This window comes from Xiphias gladius, chromosome 14 (assembly GCF_016859285.1).
Source record: "Xiphias gladius isolate SHS-SW01 ecotype Sanya breed wild chromosome 14, ASM1685928v1, whole genome shotgun sequence".
Taxonomy (NCBI): Eukaryota; Metazoa; Chordata; class Actinopteri; order Istiophoriformes; family Xiphiidae; genus Xiphias; species Xiphias gladius.
In genome coordinates, this window is record NC_053413.1 from 10,975,345 (window position 1) to 10,995,096 (window position 19,752).

The following is a 19,752-nucleotide window of genomic DNA, read 5'->3' on the forward strand; positions in this document are numbered from 1 at the left end:
TAGAGGTTGGCTGTTCATGACCGTGTTGTGTGTTTGTATGTGCTTTAAATGAAAACAATGAGGGAGGACGTATTTGGGTCCTTAAAGCAGCTATAACCAACATTTTTTTAATAACAAGGCTGAAATAATGATGTGTAATATGGAAGGAGTCACTATAAATTTCACCAAATTCTGAAGTTCGTTTTAGCTTTGCTGAACCTTTGAGAATCTTTCAGCTAATTGTTTTGGTTTTCTGACCCTCAACATCACTGCTTTGGTTCACTCTCCCCGCTCTCATCATCTCATCCTGCATGTGTAGGCCACAGCAGGAGGCTGTTTTCAACAAAACGGCTTTAAAAACCCACTGTACACTACCTGCTCAGCACCAAGCAGCAGGCGGACACAGGTAGCAAAGAGCTGGTGAACACAGTGGAGTATTTAGCTGCTAAAGAGCCAGGTATTCCCCCTTAGGAGTTGGTGGAGAGCAAAACAGATCTAAAAGACAATTGAATATTTAACTTACATTCACCAAGAAGCCAGAAACATGACTCCAAATGAATGATAATGTTCCCGAATAACTGCTGGATGAGTAAATAAGCAACTGTTGGCTAACAAGTTTGTAATATCAAATTTGAAATTGATGTTACTGCATGTCAATGTTGTGTTTAAGACTTGCTTCTGCTGCTCCTAAGTGGCCAAAAAACATTTTTTATGCAGGTTTAAGCAAAAGTAAAATTATCACAATCTAAAAATACTTAACTCCAAATTCCAAAAGTCCTGCATCAAAAATCTTTCTTTAGTAAAAGTACAGAAGCTTTATCAGAAAAAACGTATGTAATGTCAAAGTACTCATTATGCAGAAAAGTTGCTCTTTTTTGTGCTTGATATTAGGATGTTTTATATCATTGGATTGTTAATACTGATGCACTATGAAGCTGGTGAAGATGGAAGTACTTTTAACTACTTTAACATTTACAGTTAAATCTGTATTTACTTTTATTTGTTAAGTAAACGGTATATAGAGTAGCTGTCAAATAAATGTAGTGGAGTAAAAATTTGCACTTGAACTTAAGTACATTCCTTGAGAAAATATTTTGACATATATTTGTTTATTTATTTATTTATATTATATTTTGACAGTGGTCTGACAAATATTCAAATTTACCTTTGGCCATGGCCACTATTTCAAATTCTGCAAAGATTATGATGCCTGTAACAAATGTACTGTACAGGGGCACAAGTTCAAACTGGAGATCATCTTGTCATGCCGGAGTAGTGGGGCTCGCTGGAATTGGAGGAAGTTGGCAGGAGGCTTTGGGCTTTGTTTCTCCCATGCTGATCAACAGGATGTGCAGCAGGGAGGTCATGGAGCCTCCAAGGGGAGAGAGGCCTCTGATTTACACTCTGATCCCAGCTACGACCTGGGTCACGGCCCTCAAATTTGCAAATTGGGCCCATAGGACACAAAGAGGGCATGCCAGAGAAAACAGTCACCCCAGAGGTAACTAGAAGACATTAGCTGCCCCTCTTTTTCTCTCCCTCTGCTGGGTTCTGTCCCTCTCTTTCACAGTCTCCAACCCTACTGATCATCGAACTTTAGTACACCCTGCCTCCCTACAGACTATCCTTTTTTCCTTCCCTTAATCGCAGAAGGTGACGCTGGTCTAATTAGGCTCCAGGAGGACAAGCCAAGTTGTTACGGCTCACAGCAATGAGGGGAGCTTTAGAAACGAAAAAAGGTTGAAATGAATGGGTAAAGATTAAAAACTTGGCATTCTTAGCATATCTCTCACTCAGAACATACTAATCATGTTTACCTGTTTAATTCCGCTAATTTGCTGTCCAGGAAATAAAAGTACATTATATCCAGGATGCGCAAATAACGACCAAAAGAAACATTTTGAAACAAATATCTTTGAAAATAGGCCTAAAAAGAAACCTTTGTATTTTCATTAGAGCCATTGTACCAGTGTAAAGCAAATAAATACAAGACCAAAGGCGGTGAAATGAAGAGAAGATGGCTTGAGGGATGACAAGAAAAAGCCAAACACAGCTTGAACATTCTTGATTTTCTTTTATGTAAGCGAAAGTGCAAAAGGGGGAGACTTCCTTGTGTGGAGGTCAGAAAAACAAGCAATCCATTTATTTTTTGAAGGCTCCGTCCCCCACAATGCATACGCCTTGTAAAATATCTTTGCCCACAATTCCCTGCAGAACAGTGTCACAGCACAAGCAGCAGGTGTGCAGACAGACAGAAAAAGAGGCGGGCTAAAACACAGGGTCAGATGCTTGGCTGTTGATATTACAAAAGCCTGTTGTGGAAGGATGGTGACATGGGGGCCAGTTTAAGAAAAAGCTGTTTTGAAGCTCTGTGGCCCATGTCCTTTAGTAAACACTGTAAAAACAAAGCTTTGTGGACTCTGTCCCCTGGACTGACATGAATACTGGCACAGTCCACTGGATATACACAGTTAGGTATTGTGCCAGAGGCTGGAGTGTTTGTGTAGCACTGAGGGCAAGTCTGATGTGATGAGGCTTGTTTTATGACTAGCTACATGATGCCTGTAATTTGAAGGTGACAGGTAGCTTCAGATTCAGCTTCACCTGAGAGAAAAAGCGCCCATTTCCTCACGGTTTAAACCCACCACTACTGAGTAAGAAAGCCTCTTAACAGTGTGATCAGTTTCCTCCTCAAAATAGTCCTAAAGGAACATTTCAACACTCTGATATATATGCATGTTTGCTTTTATGCCGGGGGTCAAATGAGAAGATTGAAAAGATTTAGATCAATATGAGAGTTGTATCAATCTTCTCATCTAACTCTCGGCAAAACAGCGAATAAGCGTTGTTCCCAAAATGTCCAGTTCTTTTAACATCTTAGTCATCTATCTAAGCAACAAAAGTTTGAAGTAGAGACAGTCACTCAGTAGTGAACTGTAAATGTCAGAATAGTGGCTGAGAAACACTAATTGTATACTCAGCAGGCCCCTCGTGACTGCTTGTGAGATACTGCATCACTCTTATTCTCTTTATTTTGAAATATAAAGTACAGAACATATTATTCACCTTGAACAATTCAAAATTTCCCTGAAGAAAGGGTATTATCTGGGGTTAGAGGTTGTGTTGATTTGTTTCTCTACTGATTGTTCAGGTTTGTTCTCTCTGCTAAAGAAATGGACAGACCGTGTCAATTTGAATACAAGTACAATATGATATACAGCAGTCAATGACACACACTAAAAACTTAAAGAACTCACTGCAGGGTCGAGTTTCAGGGGCATCACATTCTGGTGTTATATTATGCTCCGAGAAGAATTCGGCACACGTTTACAGAATTTTTACAGGCGCTCAGCAGTAAAACCCTGAGCTGCTGACACACCTAATGAGAAATCAAGATACGTGCGGGACACACACCTGCATCAATATTTAGCGGGAACAAACTTTAATGGAATTTGACAAGCTATAATCCAAGTTTCAGGTGCGTAAATATTTACCAGATCTTTAAGGGACAGGTTACTCTCACCCGCTAGCATTTCAGGTTTGCTTTGACCTATAATTAATGCCAGTGTGTGTTTATGTACCCAGTGAGTCAGACAGCTCAGAAATGATGGTGCCAACAACTTGCCTCCTGTTGGCAATGATCACCTCTGCATTTTCAACCCAGGCACAAAGAATGAATCATCTTAAATTAAGACTCCCGAGTCAAAAAAAAAAGAACACAAAATACTACAACAGGTCATTTTAGCTGGATCAAAATTGTTGCACATGCTTGAGTAAGAACTGCAATTATGAGACTGCTTCTGGTAATTCCATCCAGAGCCTGCTGAGAAGTCTCGCAAAATAAGGATTCCTGGCCTGCTTTACCTCTAAAACTGAAAAAAACAACCTGTTGCATCCCCCCACGTAGTTGTGAAAATATAGAAAAATACAAAGCTAAAAGCACTTTCTGGGACCACTCAATTTCAATTAGATTTCGGGATTTGAGATTAAAAAGGATCGGGAATCAGGCATTAGAGATTATGGGGTTTTAATTGAGTGACTCAACAGATGGTTAGAAGTCATGGACCACTAATTCTTGAAGTGCGTAGGTGGCTTTTCCATTAGATGTCTTGGTTTAACACTCGGTTAGCTTAGCTTAGCACAAAGTCTGGAAATAGATCGAAACAGTTAGCCTAGCTCTGTACAAAGATAACAAAATCTACATCAATCTTTAAATCTCACTTATTAATACATTATAGCCTACTTGTTAAATCCATATCACAACTAAAGTGCAAAAAAACAAACATGTTGTGGTGTTATGGGCAGTTTTACTGGGTTTTTGTCCTCACCATGAGGTTGGCAGGCAATGGTAAACCGGAGGTAAAATGGAAACGTGTCATTATTACACTTTGGTTGTTGAATGAAATAAACAAACATGATATAACATGTTCATTTTTGAGCTTTAGAGGTGCTGGCTGGCGGATTTTGTAACCTTTGGACAGGGCCAGCCTAGTTGTTTCCCTGTTTCCCGGGCTTTGCTAAGCTAAGATAAACATCTCCTGGCTATAGCTTAAAGTTTAACTGACAGACATGAGGGTGATATTGATCTCAACTGCCTCTGCAGTACAAAAGCTTTTTGATACTGTAGGTCACGCAAGAAGACTTACAGAAGGTGAGTGGTTTCCAAACAAAAGCACAGAATATTGTCCTCTCTGCAACAGTAATATGAGACATAAGTACATAATTTCTGCATAAATGTCAGCGCTGACCAGTGCACAGCTGCTGTGGTACATTTACGGGTCAGAACCCCTCCTGTTCTGGAGGAACACTTTGTAATTCAAGCCTTCTTTCCTTTTCCTTCTCCAAACCACCAGCTGCTTACCACTTGACAGTGAGAGGCTGTCTGCCAATACCCACATCTTTCCTAGAACAGGCCTCATTCACAGTTAGATCCCTCTTCAGTCTGAGTGTCTCCTCTATCTGATCTGCTTCCACCTCCACTCCTGTTGATTCAAATTAATGGGGCAATGAATAAGTATCATTGTGATCAGTAACCTACACCCAGCAGCCTCTGTGGTAAACATAGTATGCGTGCTTGAATGTTTCACAGGAGGCAAATTAGTTCATGGGAATCAGGCTTAATAACCAAGGGGCAAATTTTTAGGGACAAAGCTCCGTCCTCTTAAACTCTAGGGAGAATAAACAGTTACTGCTTGTTACGTCTGAGGCTTTGGGTCCATGAAATGTAACAGATGGGTTCTGGAGAGCTCATTTAGCACCCACAGCTGCCCCATATGAGCAGAATCCCCAGACGATGTAAATATGTGTTTGAGTTACTTACAGCCACTGTATTTAGCATAGAATTCATCTTTGACCTTCTCCTGTGGGATTTTTCCCAGCTATTTACATAAATGCATGCTTTTGATATTGTTAAACCACAAATGACTCAATAGTTTATTGTATGTCTTCATTAGTACACTGTTAAATTTTTTTTGCCATTTTGGGAAATATGTTTATTCACTTTGCCAAGGGGTTAGATGAGGCAGAGAAACTTCAGCTGGGAGACATTTAGCTTAGCTTAACACATAAGAGGGCGAAACAGCAAGCCTGCTGTTTTTACACATCGTTTTTTTTACAGATTAAACAAACAAGATATGATGTGTTAGTGAGTTTCAGAAATGCTGGTAGGTGATTTTTTTTTTTAACCTTTGGACAAAGCTAGGCTAGCTGTTTCCCCATTTCTATTGTTTATGCTAGCTGTAGCTTCATGTTTAATGGGCAGACAGAGTATTATCAATCTTTTCATTAAACTCTTACGAAAAAGGAATTGTTTGACATTTTGTAAATACACTTATTCATAAACACAGGAAAGAGGCAGAAACAGCTAACCTGGCTCTATCCAAAGGTAAAAAAAAAAAAAAAAAAATAGTTAACACCATATGTCTTGTTTGTTTAATCTGTGCAAAAGTGTAAAACTAGCTGGCTAGCTCTTTCCCCATTTCCACTGAGGGGAAAGTGTCCCAAACTGTCCCAAAATGTGTCAATATTACTTTAAGCATCATTTCTGCTTCTTTAGAAGTCTGTTCTGTCACCAGCTTCCACAGTGTCTTGTACGAGAAACAGACTCAGCACGTCAAAGTGGGGATTTGTTTGAAAGTGGTTGTGTAACTCTAGATTTTCCATGTGGAAATACAAAAAGGTCAAGGCTAGAAGGCAGAATTGACTTAAATTTCATGTCCATGTACTTACCCAAGGGGAAATTTTCTGAAGTTTTGTCTGTCCTAAAGGTAGCAACTGCACTTAGCCCAAGGATCAAGTCTAATGCTGTCTGCGATCTTACAAGGACAGCACTTGTTTGTTCAGCGTACAGGGGCAGAGCCTAATCCCAGAAATACTGTAAATCAGTGTACATTTCCACCATCATAAAGAACTGACTACATAAACAGCTGCTGAGGTCAACTGCAGTCTATACGTATTTACATTATCTAAATTGGGATATGTGTACATTCCTTACTTTTCTGCTTCCTGCCAGCTGGGACACTAATTTAGCCCATGGGTAGTGAAAGAACTGGGGGAAAAGCATTTAGTGTCTGGGGAAGTAAAGATGTGTAAGCCACATCAATCAGCAGGATTTTGTTCTTTACGACCAGTCTGAGAAGTATCTCAGTACCAAGTATCTCTTGACAAATCCTGACCAGTCAAGCAGAGGCAACAACAAAAACACATTCATTTGTGCCATTGTAGCACGTCTGTGCATGTGTAAGCTGTGCATGAGATGTAAGAAATGGAAAAGGAGCCGACAGTGTGTGTATGTGTGTGTATCTAAGAATTCATGTAAGATGCATGTATCAAATGAAATGTGTGTATTTGTTGATTGAAATCTTTGGTCAGCTGTACAAACAGGGCACTGGGGCAAAGGGACAGCAGTTATGTATTCTTTTGTGTTACATAACTTGTCTTATTTCACAAAGTTTCTGCCGTCAAAACTGCTACATGCTTGTAACATGAACATTTCAGATCCAGAGAACTTTGCAGGATGTTACAAAAGCTAATCAAATGCAGATATTTAAAGCCATTTGTGTGGGAACCGACGAGGTCTCTTGATATATGCTTATGGAAAATGGGGACGATCCTTGTCCAAGGAAAGCATTTCGGAATCCACACAGGAAATCTCTCATATACTCTCAGCCTGCTCTCCCTGCCTGGGCCTGTTTGTGCTGAACCAGACCAGAGGTGAAAAGAGTCACACCTCGTCTCTCAGGACTGCCGGAAGCTAAAAAAAAAAAAAAATGCAGGCTTTCATTTGCTCCAGTGCCATGTCACATTCACTCTGCAGTTCGTGGGGCCACAATAGTAGAACAGTCACCAAAGGGGCCCAACTGGATAAATGAGCAGAGGTCAAAGCTGAATAAATAGGAACGTTATGCTCTCGCTTTCTGCCACTTGGAGGCAGCACTGCGTTTTACCTGGCTGTCTTCTGTTCTCAACACAGAATGGGAACTGAGAAATTTGTTCGAGGCAAAAGTTTTTACCTCTTCACACCTGTGAAGTGCAGGAGTGTGTATGAGTGAGGACACATGTATCTGTCAGCAGGTTTGTCTTACCTCACCGATTTGTTTGCTTGATGGCTGAAATAGAGGAAATGTAATTTTATCTCCCAATTGTGAAGTTCTTCTGAAATGGCGGGGTGAAATCATAGTTTATGAGGTTATTTGTTTCTGAATATGATGTGATTTGCTTTAAATTGAAATATTAAAAAATGTGAAATTGATTCATCAGTGATATTTTTAAACTGGCAGATGTACAGGTGTAACTAATAACAGGAAGGTGCACCCGTTTCAGGGTCTCAGTACAGTGCATGCTGCTTAATGGAGCAGCGCCATCACTAATGTTACTAGCAAGACCTTTGCTTTTCATGCTATGAAAGTGAAAACGTCTGCCTATGCATCAGGCTTTGGGGAAAAAATAAAAAATCTAACTTAAATCTACCATACTCTACATTCCTGACCATACTCAAACCAAAAACTATATTTCATATATATTATTTTTTCATTAGTTGTGATTATGGCACACCTGAACGGCAGCATCCATCCTCTTGTGTTTAATTAGAACAGACATCTCCCTGCTGTTCATCTACATTTAGCTCTCAAATCCATTCTGGAGAGCTAAATGATTGACTTTTCTACTCAATCACAAGACAGTGATAAGCTCCAATCACTAACCCTCAACTTAAGTGGCCATGTAGTCCGCTAGAAACATCACTGCACGTCGGATACTCATGAATATCTCATGATATAAGAAATGAAGAAAATAGGAGAGGTGATATTTGTTACGCTAGCTGACTCCAGGAGATGTGATGTAGGCAGGTTCCCGTCCCAAGACGTGGCCCACAGTATGTGTGTCAAATTAACTGCCTTATTCTGATGATGAATCTGTTGTAATATTATGTCTTGCTTGGATTTTCATATGCTGAGATCTCATAGGTCTGAACAGGAGCATGCAAGATAACAATTTTTTTGTTTCTTTTGAAAATCAATAAATATAAAACCCTAAAACCCCTGATAAAATAGTCCCAAGCTGAAAAGATCACAGATCACAGTCTATCCATGGGAACCAGAGGTTTACTGCTCTAACAGGCTCCAGCACCTGTTTTTTTTTTTTTTCTTTCTCCCTCTTTCCATCCTCGTGTACATGACTAAGTCTGGGGACTGCACTGGGATTTACAGATGTTCTGTGTTTGGAATCTGGGTAAAGGGTCACCATGCCGGCTAGAGATGGGAGCGGCCATTTTGGGAAACTGAATAAGCAGCTGTGGCGAGGCGTGGATCCGGTGATGATCAGTAACATATGACTGCATGGCTTTGTGAGTACAAATGACAGGATACAGGGGAGACAGATTCCTGCAAGCCTCGTACAATACGACAGATATTAAACAAATGAGACCGATGTTTATTCAATCCATTTGTTTAGTTTGTTCTAAAGCAAATAGATTGCATACCGAAAACCTGACGATTAGTCTGTTGGTTCTTCTTATTTGAACTGCTTTCAGTCCTCTCTGGATGAAATCCAGTGGTGGAAAGTAACAGAATTCATTTACTCATATTCTGTACAATTTTGAAGTACTTGTACGTTACTAGAGTATTTTGATTTCACACTACATTATACTTTTACTCCACTACATTTTTAAAGAAAATATTTTGTCTGACAGCAGTTAATAGTTACTTTGAAGATTAAACTTTAACATACAAACATATATTCTTACAAAATATGGTACATTGTTATAAGCGTCTACACAGTATGTAAACTTTGCTATACCTTGACAAGTTACAACACTAAAATGCTGCTTACATGTTTATGCATCTGTAATAATGATCCATTATTGATGATCCAATATCATATATACAATGAAATGGCAATCTGAAAAAAGACTATACTACATAATAAGTAGCCTACTTTTCAAACTGTAAGTGCATTTCTTTTATAATACTTATGTACATTTACTTAAGTAAAATTTTTAATGCAAGACTTTTACTGATAATGGAGTACTTGTAAATTGTGGTATTACTACTTTGTAGGTAAAAGATCATGATACTTCTTCCACAAGAATTTGAAATGCTGAATATCTTGTTAAATGATTATACAATTCTTGAAAGCTTCCCATGTTCAATTGTAAATAATTAAAGCTAATGTTATAAAACCTCTGGAGGAGCCAGGCTGCAAAATGTTTATCAAACGATTTATGCAATGCAAAAAACAAATTATGCAATTCTGTCGGGAAGGTCATAATTGAAACATGAGTCATCTGACGCTTGCGGTCTGATTACAATATCAAGCAAAACTGGATTTCGTGTGTGACAGTTTGAATAATGACAGCTGAAATGTCACACCACAACATCGGTGTCTATCACAATTTTCCAAATCAATTTCAAGCCATGTTTTGTACCCACATGCAGTAAATTGTACTTCAATATCAAGCTCCTAAACGAACAGTTCCTCCTGACTTACGTGTGTTAGCCAGGAGCTGTAATTTATCTGAACCACCGCATTCAGCCCTATTTTTCAGAATCTGATCATCAGAGGGGCCTTTAATGTTCCTTTAAAGAGAAAATGTATTCTCCGTGTGCCTGATATAATGCAGACATCAGCACAAAAAGCCAAAAAAATTAAGGCTGGCAGTTCTCCTTTCACAGCCTTGCTGTACACATCCCTGCCAGGTTCTGTAATGTCCCAGAAGAATGCAACAAGGCATATACGTTCTTTACATGTACAGTCATGACGATCATGTACTAGATGGTCATCAAGTTCAGCCATTAGTTGTTGTTTTTTTTTGTTTTTTCGATTTGCCAGAGATACCTTCAGACCACTTGGCCTTTCCTTTAATTGTGAAAAATACTTAAGCATATATCAACAATGTTCATTCCACAATACTTCGTGAACTGAAGCTGAAAGGTTGTGAATCATCATCACAACTGATATACAAACAAAAGCAAATCTGTCTAGATTGTCCCCATAGTTCCTATGAAAAGGAAAAAGATTACTCAGAATGGAATAAGAAAAGCCTATTTTTAACCAGAACACAGCAATCTTTGGATATCCTGGTGGAAACCTCTCTCTGCCAAGGCTTTGCAAAAATAATGCATGTTTGTTACATTCCAGACACGTAAGTGAGGGCTGTGATTTCTCTGCACTGTGTTTCCCCTCTCAGCACAGTCAGCAGTCTCCCAGTTACCTTTCACCTACTTAGTCTGGGCTTCAGACAGGAGAGGGTTAAACCAGCTCCTTCTTTGTGGTCTGGCCCCGGATCACGTATGGCCTGCAATCTTTGTAAAAAAAAAAAAACCTGCCGCCGTAATGTGAGCATTCTCTGTGCTGTGAACTTTCCCCTAATTCTCACAGTCCTCACAGGACAGATCTTTGCTGAGGAGCACCTCAGGCCAAATCGTTTGCATGTTCCTCTCCTGACATGCCCGACAGTGTCTGTGACTGACTTCATTCATTCCTTGCATTATCCAAGAAGAAATGATTAGGAATCTCTGATGTACTTGTTCTACAATAGCTGTTTCTCTGGGCTTTGAAGAATCAAATTTTAATTATGATCTCATTTAACTCTGCCAGCTGAATAAAATGACAGTGGTTTAGTCAGTGGAGTGCAATTTACATTTTTAAGGTTAGAATTGTTGTGAAGGCTAATTATTGTAATCAGGCTAATTAAATGTAAGATAAATAAATTATTATTATATTATTATTCTAAAAAAAACTATCTGACTTTGAAGCTATCTGATTGTATATAAAACCACCTACTGTATACAAATTAACTTGAAGCTTTTTCTTGTACAAATCAGTTCATGTTCCTTAATTTTGCCTGAATTCTTTATCAGTCTTGCGAGGAAAATATTTAAGAATTACTGCGCAGATTCCTTGGTAATACAAATTTGAATCACACAAAAATAACCTACAAAGTACAAGACAGCACATGGTCCTAATAGGCACAGAGAGTATATACAGAGACAAATATGAGACATAAAATACAGTAAAAGCAAGATAAAGACTAAATGACCAGGACAAAGGATTTCATCAGTTTGGAACAATGGTGCGAGGTTACAGGACATGGAATACACAGAAAACTTCCCTTTATGACTCTGTGAACTGCTGACATCTAGAAGAGGCTTAAATTCTCCCCTCGGATGGGGATGAGTCCACTCTGTAAAGGTTTGGGCTTCATCTTTCATTGGCATCAGTGTGGGTGGCCCGCTTACAGCCCATAATGGCATTTGTGACTTTCACTTTCATAATCTAGCTGAGTTCTATTTTTAAACTTCAAATTAAAAGACAGTTTACAGTAAATAATGCTTCCTGATATTTTAAAATGGCCTGTTAAACAAGGATCCATAGCGATATGTTCTGGAGTGACTATGAATATCTAATGAACTGTCCAAACAGAGGCAGTCTCTATTTTAGGAGCGTAATCAGGGTTCTGATATCATTTGCAACCAATTTCCAGATGTTTCTAAGCTGATGAATGGATTAACTGACTTACAACAAAATCTCACAATAAATGACTTGTTTCACCGCTGGGAATATCAACTGTTTAGTTTCCTCCAGTAGATGATGTAGTCCTTGTGTCCCACGGTGTGGAGATGAAAGCCAGTCATTTTGTTATATCATGTCCCTCCTCCGCCTCTGACATGAATAGTTAACAGAGAGGTGGAGGAGGGAGAGAAACCTGAGAGTAACGGCACCCCTCCCTATCCTCGGCTGGCCAATGGCAGGCAGCTTACAGCTTAGAGTTGAGGGCTGACTATATAATAGCGGTGCTGTAGCTGCTTAACCAGGAGCCTGAGCTCTCAAAGCCAACCCAGGAAGACAGGGCAGGACACTGCAGACTTCTTCACTAGAAAACACACATTTTTAAGCAAGATTACCACAGTGTAGGACAACGGGAGAAATGAAGACAACAATGGCAACTCTGATTCTCTGCCTGGTGGTGCTCATGGCCACAGGTTTCCCTTTCGAGAGGAAAGGGGGATCCCCCTCCGGCGGCGCTGCCAAGGAGAAGCGTGTACAGTACGCAGCGTGGGATGACGTGAATGTCATTGCCCATGGCCTGCTGCAGCTGGGCCAGGGGCTGAAGGAGCACGTAGACAAAACCAAAGTCCAGATGAGGGACATTTCCACCAAGCTGAAGGTTTTCAATCGCACAGTGACCGAGCTGGGAAAGGAAAGCCAGAAGCTGCGAGTGGAGGGGGAGGCCCTGAAGGTCCAGGCCCAGGGGCTGGAGGACAGAGAGGGGCACCTGCTGAATGTCACAGCCGAGCTGAGGGAGAAGGCAGAGGAGCTGCAGCAGGAGAGGAGGACAATGAGTGAGAGGATGAGCCGGCTGGAGGAGAGAGTGGACAGCATGCTGCAGGGAGATGCCATGCTGTCCGACACAAACACTGGTGCCAGGAACAAGAGTGATGCACGTAACATCCAGGTGAGAATGGCAGCGTTTCTGTCTTTGGGTTCTGATGATGATCATTTGTTTAGGAAGGGAGGATTATGTTAAAATACGGGGCCTGAAATTGACTAGTTTGGGAGGAAAATGAGGCTAAATGAGGCTTTCCACTGTATGCAAAGCAGTATTCCTAAACTAATTGCTTCAAAATATTATCCTATAGCCCCAAAAAGTACAAAATATTGTTGTTGCACTGCAACAGATAGTTAAAGGGACTCTTCGAGTTAGTGGTTGTACAGTATGCATGGACAGTTGGCTTTTATGGTGGGGCCTTTCCTCTCAGCTCAAAGGCACTAAATCAAAATGCACAGAGAGCAAGGCGTGGGTGGTGGGTGTAGTGGAATGGAGGGGGGTTGGTTAATAAGCCTGCACCTCATGGAGAAAGACTGTGCAGTACGTGCAGGGAAACACTCAACGCTGTCAGACAAAGGGATCTGCTCGCATCAGCTACAGCGTTTGAATAATTTTCCACAGCTGTCCCATTTTACAACCTGTAGAGTGCTCGGCCACATGACACACATTTGGAGGGGCCCGTGAGAGTTGTGCTTTCTTTGCAGCTCTCCCTTTACAAAGCAGTATGGGAGCCTGAAAGGCTTTATAGTGGGATGGAAAATCCCGCTCTCCGAGGGAGTTACATAACCACAGCAGGTTGGAAAGGGCAAACGCTTGTCATTGAGGGGTGGAAATGTCTTTTCAATGAAACCCTGCAGGTGGCTCGGTTGTTGTGTTAAATCTGGTTCTTATGGTGGTCTCACGGGGCATGACTGTGCCTTGGACACGTTTCATGCACAGGCCCAGTGTGGAATAAAGTCAATGAAATGCTTTTAAAAAATGGTACCTTTGTGTTATTTTTCTGTCAGCTGATGCTGGAGGCTCAGAACAGACGCATTGACGATCTGATGGAGAGGATCAGACTCCAACAGGAGAAGCTCGACAAGCAGAACGTGCGCATCAGGACCCTGCAAAGTCAGGTGAGCAAACGAACACCTCTGCTCCCCGCATCCTAGCAATTGCTGGGACGTATTTTGTTACTTTGTCGTATTTCTCTGCAATCCGCTCACTGACTCGTAACTTTTTCAGATTCAGCAGTCCCGACAGAGGCCCTCCCCGCGGAGCAGCAACACCGACGGCTTCGATCAGAGTGGCATCGCCGAGCAACGCGACTCGCCAGTCGGTAGGTAAAGCCGGAAAGCGTCCGAAACCCCCCCCCCCCTCCCGACACCGTCTTAAGCCGACTGGACAAAATCTGACGCCAAACGTGGCAGGCCATCTGTTCAGTGAGGCCATAAAGGAGCTTAAATCACCGGCAATTACAATCAAGGAATCGAATCAATTTGAGACACGCTTCTCTGCCCAACCTGCCGCCAGACACCGGCTGCCGGACCCAAATGACATTGTTCAGTTAATACAGGGAAACATTAAAACAATGGCACGGGGCAAGTAAGGGAGGAAAAGTTGTCAGAGTGTGTGTACGTGTATGTATGTATATATATATATATATATATATATATAATTAGCCTTATTTCAGTTACCACAGAGAAAAGACATCTAATGGGATAAATAGTTGTGGAGAAGCTAAAATGGGAAATTAACACTGCTGTGGCGTACAGTAATTGAAAGAGGCAGTAATGATGCCCTCAGTGTGCAGCCACGCCAAGCAGCTGCTGCTGCTGAACTGTGGCTGGACCAGCAGTCATTATGACCGCTTCCATCCAGACTGTACCAGACTGGATGCACACCAACTGGGGAAGAGTTGAGACACTCAGCTCCCTTGCACAGGATATTTCTGTCTCACTGTGTAGTCTTCACAGAGGATCAGGCGGATGATGGGAGAATGAGAGGAATAAAAACAGAGATCTATCCATATTGAATAAGTAGAGTATAATAATAATTTGGAGTAAATTTGAACTCGCATCTCTGTTTCTGATGGGCACAGACGAGAACTAGGTGAAAGGTGAACGCGGCTGAGGCAACAGTTGAGTTCAGTCAGCCACTGGAAATCACAATAACACCTCAGAACTCTGACATCAGCAGGATTTGAGGAATGAGGCAAAAGAAACAGGTTTCTCTGGCAAGATTTCAACTGGGGGAAAGTTCGCTGGTCTCTGAAAGCGTTCAGTCAGGGTCACACAGCTCAATGGGATTATTCACACTGATCATTTCTGTGGTGTCAGGGGGGAATAGGGGAAGGGAGCCTGGAAAAGGCAAGGGGAGGCTTTGTGGAAATCTAGCATGCAATGTTCCTCAGATTACTGTCCTTGTGCCTGAGCCAAGCCAAAAAAAAAAACCATGGAAAACAAGGGGGGAAAATGGGAAAGGCGGTCTAAATTTATCTGTGAACCTTGTACAGATATCCTCCACTGTTTTGAAGACTGTTTTAAGACATCCAACCTCTTTGTGTAAAATAAACATTCGTACATCCCTCAAGAATGAGCAACCTTTCCCCTAGATCTGTCAGGGAGTCAGACATCCCCCCTCCTCATCCTCCTCCACTTCAGTCATCCTCTCCTCCCCCATCCCTACACACAAACCCCCCACCTCCATCTCCTTCTGCTCTCCCATTGTAATGAATAAGAAGTGTGCCAAAGTTCAGGAGAACCCCTGACCCCGAGGCAGACCACAGCCACAACTGGCCACCAAGGGTTCATGCCTCTAGAGGAAAGGTCATTACGCACAACTGAGGTTTTGTGGTTCCGCGATCAGCTGGCGTGCTTACACTGAAACAATAACCAGGCTAATATTCAACAAAAAACAGTCAATCAAATCAAAACAAAGTATACATTTATAAAATAGCATCATGTGTTGATGTCATCCATTATTAAAAAAAGGATACCGGAGGGGTGCTATTAGTCTCGTGCCTCATTAGCCACATGACAGCTTCAATTGGCTCTGGAGTCCCCTGCTTTGTGTTCCTGCTGTCCCCGATGTCCCTTTACAGCCCCCCCCCCAACCACACACACACACACACACACACACAAGCCACCCTCTGATCACTTCCCAAGCATGCACCAGCCATGCACTCCTGCATCACCGAGTGGCTGCTGTGCACATGAGGGAGGTGTGACATGCCAAAGAGGGGAGAGGGATAACAGACGAGGAGGGGGTGAGGGGCTGAGGGGCTGAGGAATGGTAGTAGTGTGTAACTCAATAGACTGGAAGGCCAAGCAGCTGTAAAGAGGGAAGTCTGCTTGGGAACTGGGAGAAAGGTCGTATTTATAACCGAGATCCGAGAAAAAAGTTCTCACTCACTCTCTCCCTCACTCTCTCCCTTCTTAAAGCTGGCTCAAAGGCTCTATATCTCCAGACTTACTGATAAGCTCACTGAGAGCGATAGTCATATTTGCAAACACTTGCCTCTCACAGTACAGAGAAACCTGTCGCTGAGAGGTTTCCCTAACTGTGAATGACCTACTTATGAAAGCTGGGTAGAGTAAACAAGCTCTGATTCACAAAAACCCCTTTAACATGACACACATGACAGAATAAAATCTAAAATAGCCTCAAAGTAGGAAACATGGACAAGAAAGGAGATAATTCAATGACCTGTCACATAATTTGCGAAGTTTGGCAGCCACCCAGCAAACTTGAAGCCTCAGTTGAAAAACCCGTTTTTTTACTGTCCGTCAGAGTTCCAGTTCTAAGTTCAGGGGAGTAAAGCTGAAGAAAATCATATCTCTTAAATGCTTCACGCATAAATATCAGCAGTGTAGGGGAAAGGTGATCACACGGTTTAGACTGTGGGGCCTTGCAGTGATACTGTACAGAGCTGTTTGTCTTAACAATGTTGTAATTTCTTTTTTTCCCCTCTTTGTTCCTCTTGTAGAGATGGCATCAGACTGCCATGAGCTGTTCCTGAGGGGAGAGACCACCAGTGGGGTCTACACCATCCAGCCAATAAACGCAGAGCCCTTTAAAGTCTTCTGTGAGATTACAGCTGGTAAGTGGAGTTCAACTTTTTCCCATTCTGTGTCCCATTCAGTGCAGCGTGGCTAACATATTGCCGACTAATCATACAAGTCACTAATTTGAAAGAGCAGAAGAGTTCAAAGTCTCCAGAAAGCTCTAGAAGCTGTTGTTTTGATTGAAACATTTTCTGATCAACCTCTTTCTGTTTTTCTCTCCAGATGGTGGATGGACGGTGATCCAAAGGCGCCATGATGGCTCAGTGGACTTTGACCAGCTATGGCAAGCCTATGAGAAAGGCTTTGGTAGCCTGAATGGTAAATGTCCTTTTCAGTTTGTTCTCACTCTCACTAACTAGCACTTAACCAGCCAGGGGCTAGCTGGCCTGACCAGGGCCAGATTAGTTCACGCAGCATTACAGTGTTTACCACAGATAAGCTTGAAAACAGAAGCAGAAGCCAATGTTTCAGCCGCAGGTAGTTTTCTCACCGTTTCTCTTCTCCTCTTTGTCTTCTTCTCCAGGAGAGTTCTGGTTGGGTCTAGAAAAGATCCACTCCATTGCCAAAGATGGTGGCTACATCCTCAACATCAAGCTCTCCGACTGGGGGGAGGACTTAGCATCCGTCCGCCTCCCCTTCCAACTGAGCGGAGAGGACACCAAGTACTCACTCAAGATTCAGGAAGCCGGCACTTTCAGCACCTTGGAGAGTTCCCTGGGGACTGACGCCGCCTCCGGCCTGCCTTTCTCCACCCGCGACCAAGACAACGACCAGAAAAGCGACACCAACTGTGCCAAGCACCTCTCTGGTGAGTTGTAAATGGCAATCACAATGAAAAATGCCTCAATTTCTTTATTTTCCAGGTAATAGCTTGAGCTTAAATGCAGCATCTAACCTGATACTATCCTTTGTCTAAATAGGTGGTTGGTGGTTCAGTAACTGCGGTCGCTCCAACCTAAACGGCAGATACTTCCAGAGTCCTCCTCCCAAGCAGCGACACCAGAGGAAGCAGGGAATCTTCTGGAAAAGCTGGAGAGGCCGCTACTACCCTCTGAAGTCCAGCATGATGATGATCGCCCCTGCTGCGATCGAGAACAAGTCATAAAAAATAGAAACAGACAGAGTAAAGGTCAAGACAAAGAGAAGGGGTGAGAAAGAAGTAGATTTTGGACTATTCTTTCTTTTCATGGTGCTTGGTTGATGAAGTAGAGGTTTCCATTTCCCTGGCTGTCTCCCTGCTAGGGAGCCCTAATGCCAGAGCCAAGGCCCTCAAATAGAAGCAAAAAGAACTCACAGTCAAATGAGTTTGATGTTTCCACTGCTGTTCTCTGAGAGACGAGCAGATTGCTCCCTTGCACCTAAAGCCACTGATGGAAAAAGAGACACAAGTAAAACATGCAGTGAAAACGTTGTTGTGTTTTGTTTTACCATTGCAATTGATTCCTTCTGGTGGCGTGAAACAGGGGCCCCTAGTCAGGAGAGCGGCACAGAGCGAGTGCAGGCCTGTCTACTGCGCTGTAAGCCACAAAACATTTCCAACAAGTCCAGACTCCTCACCAGACTTGTGGTGTCAGCAGCACGTGTCATTGAGTTTGAATGTGGTTTTGTAGCAAGTAAACAGAACTGTCAGCTCAAAAACAACTTGAGAACTGCTCTCATTTGGTAGCGGATTCATGTAGGAGTTAAATGCAGGCCCATTAAGTGAGCCTTTTAAACCCAATGGTGCGGACCAAATGGCGACTTAATTAAAACAATGAGTAATTTTCCTCATGAACATGATGAGATTAGTGTTCAAAAGCATTATGTAATGTTATAAATCACTGTAAACTAGGATCAGTTTTAACACAGAAAATGTGTTAAGACTGATGTTGGAAAGCAGTTTGCGGAGCACTGAAAACCATTCCAGCCTTTTTTACAATATACAGTATATTCTGTCTGCAATTCTGAATCAAATCAAGCATATTCTTCACTGACTTAAATTTTTCTTTGGAGATTTTGATGATGTTAAGTCATATTGACTACTTTTAAGATGAGAGACATGGTTTTGTACATAGTGTATGAAGAAATGTCGTCTGTCTTTTCAGAGATGTAACTTGCTGATTTGTTGTGACATTATCTGTTTTGTCGTGACTTGAGAGTTTGTTATTGTAGATGTTCTCTTTTCTTATTTAAAGGATGTAAAGAATCAATATATATATTTCTGGTGCTACCTGTTTGTAATTTATATTGTCTTTGTTGTGTTTAACAGATGTAAGATTGTTTTTGTAAGAGAAAGTACCAATCTTTTGGCAAAAAGGAGCCAATAAAATTGATTTAAACTAATATTTCTCTTTGTCTTTTTATTATGTGCAACTTAAAGGTAGTACCCTCACATAATATAGTCCAACTGAAAACAGAACTAAATTAAAAATATTTCACAAAAACAAAATGACCACAACTAGAGTCAATATAGGTGGATAGGCCATACAGAGATGTGTTTTTAGTATATATGTTGTTATATCAAATGCAAGCTAATTAGCCCGAAATGGCAAAATGTTGATTGAAAATGTTGTTTGCCATTAACAAGGGATAAATTCCATCACAAAATATAAGTTCAATTTAAGGTTAACTGAGAGGACGTTTCAACCTGGTTCATTGCAAGTTGTTCACAGATTTTTCTTTTCCATGTCGAACAATCAATGTTTCACTTTGATTTTCATTTATTCCATCGATTCAAAACTGGGAACCAAATTCATAGAAAATTCATAATCCTCTGAATTCAGATGACACACATTAACTTTACCAACCTAACCAAACCTGTCTGGATGCAGAGATTTTTGGATCTTCGGAAACTGACTGCAGCCCCAAACACACATAGAACTACACCATTTCATTGAGCTGCACGTGGCAGACCTCTTA

At 41.6% G+C, this 19,752-nt stretch overlaps 1 protein-coding gene across 1 annotated transcript; it reads left to right on the forward strand.

Annotated features, from left to right (window-relative positions):
- Positions 1 to 12,302: 12,302 nt before the first annotated feature.
- Positions 12,303 to 19,176, forward strand: angptl4 (angiopoietin-like 4). Its single transcript, XM_040144436.1, has 7 exons — positions 12,303 to 12,931; positions 13,813 to 13,923; positions 14,033 to 14,126; positions 16,776 to 16,889; positions 17,077 to 17,172; positions 17,378 to 17,662; positions 17,775 to 19,176. Exons 1-7 carry the CDS (start codon positions 12,404 to 12,406, stop codon positions 17,957 to 17,959), a joined length of 1,413 nt encoding a protein of 470 aa, XP_040000370.1. The 5' UTR covers positions 12,303 to 12,403; the 3' UTR covers positions 17,960 to 19,176.
- Positions 19,177 to 19,752: the final 576 nt, after the last annotated feature.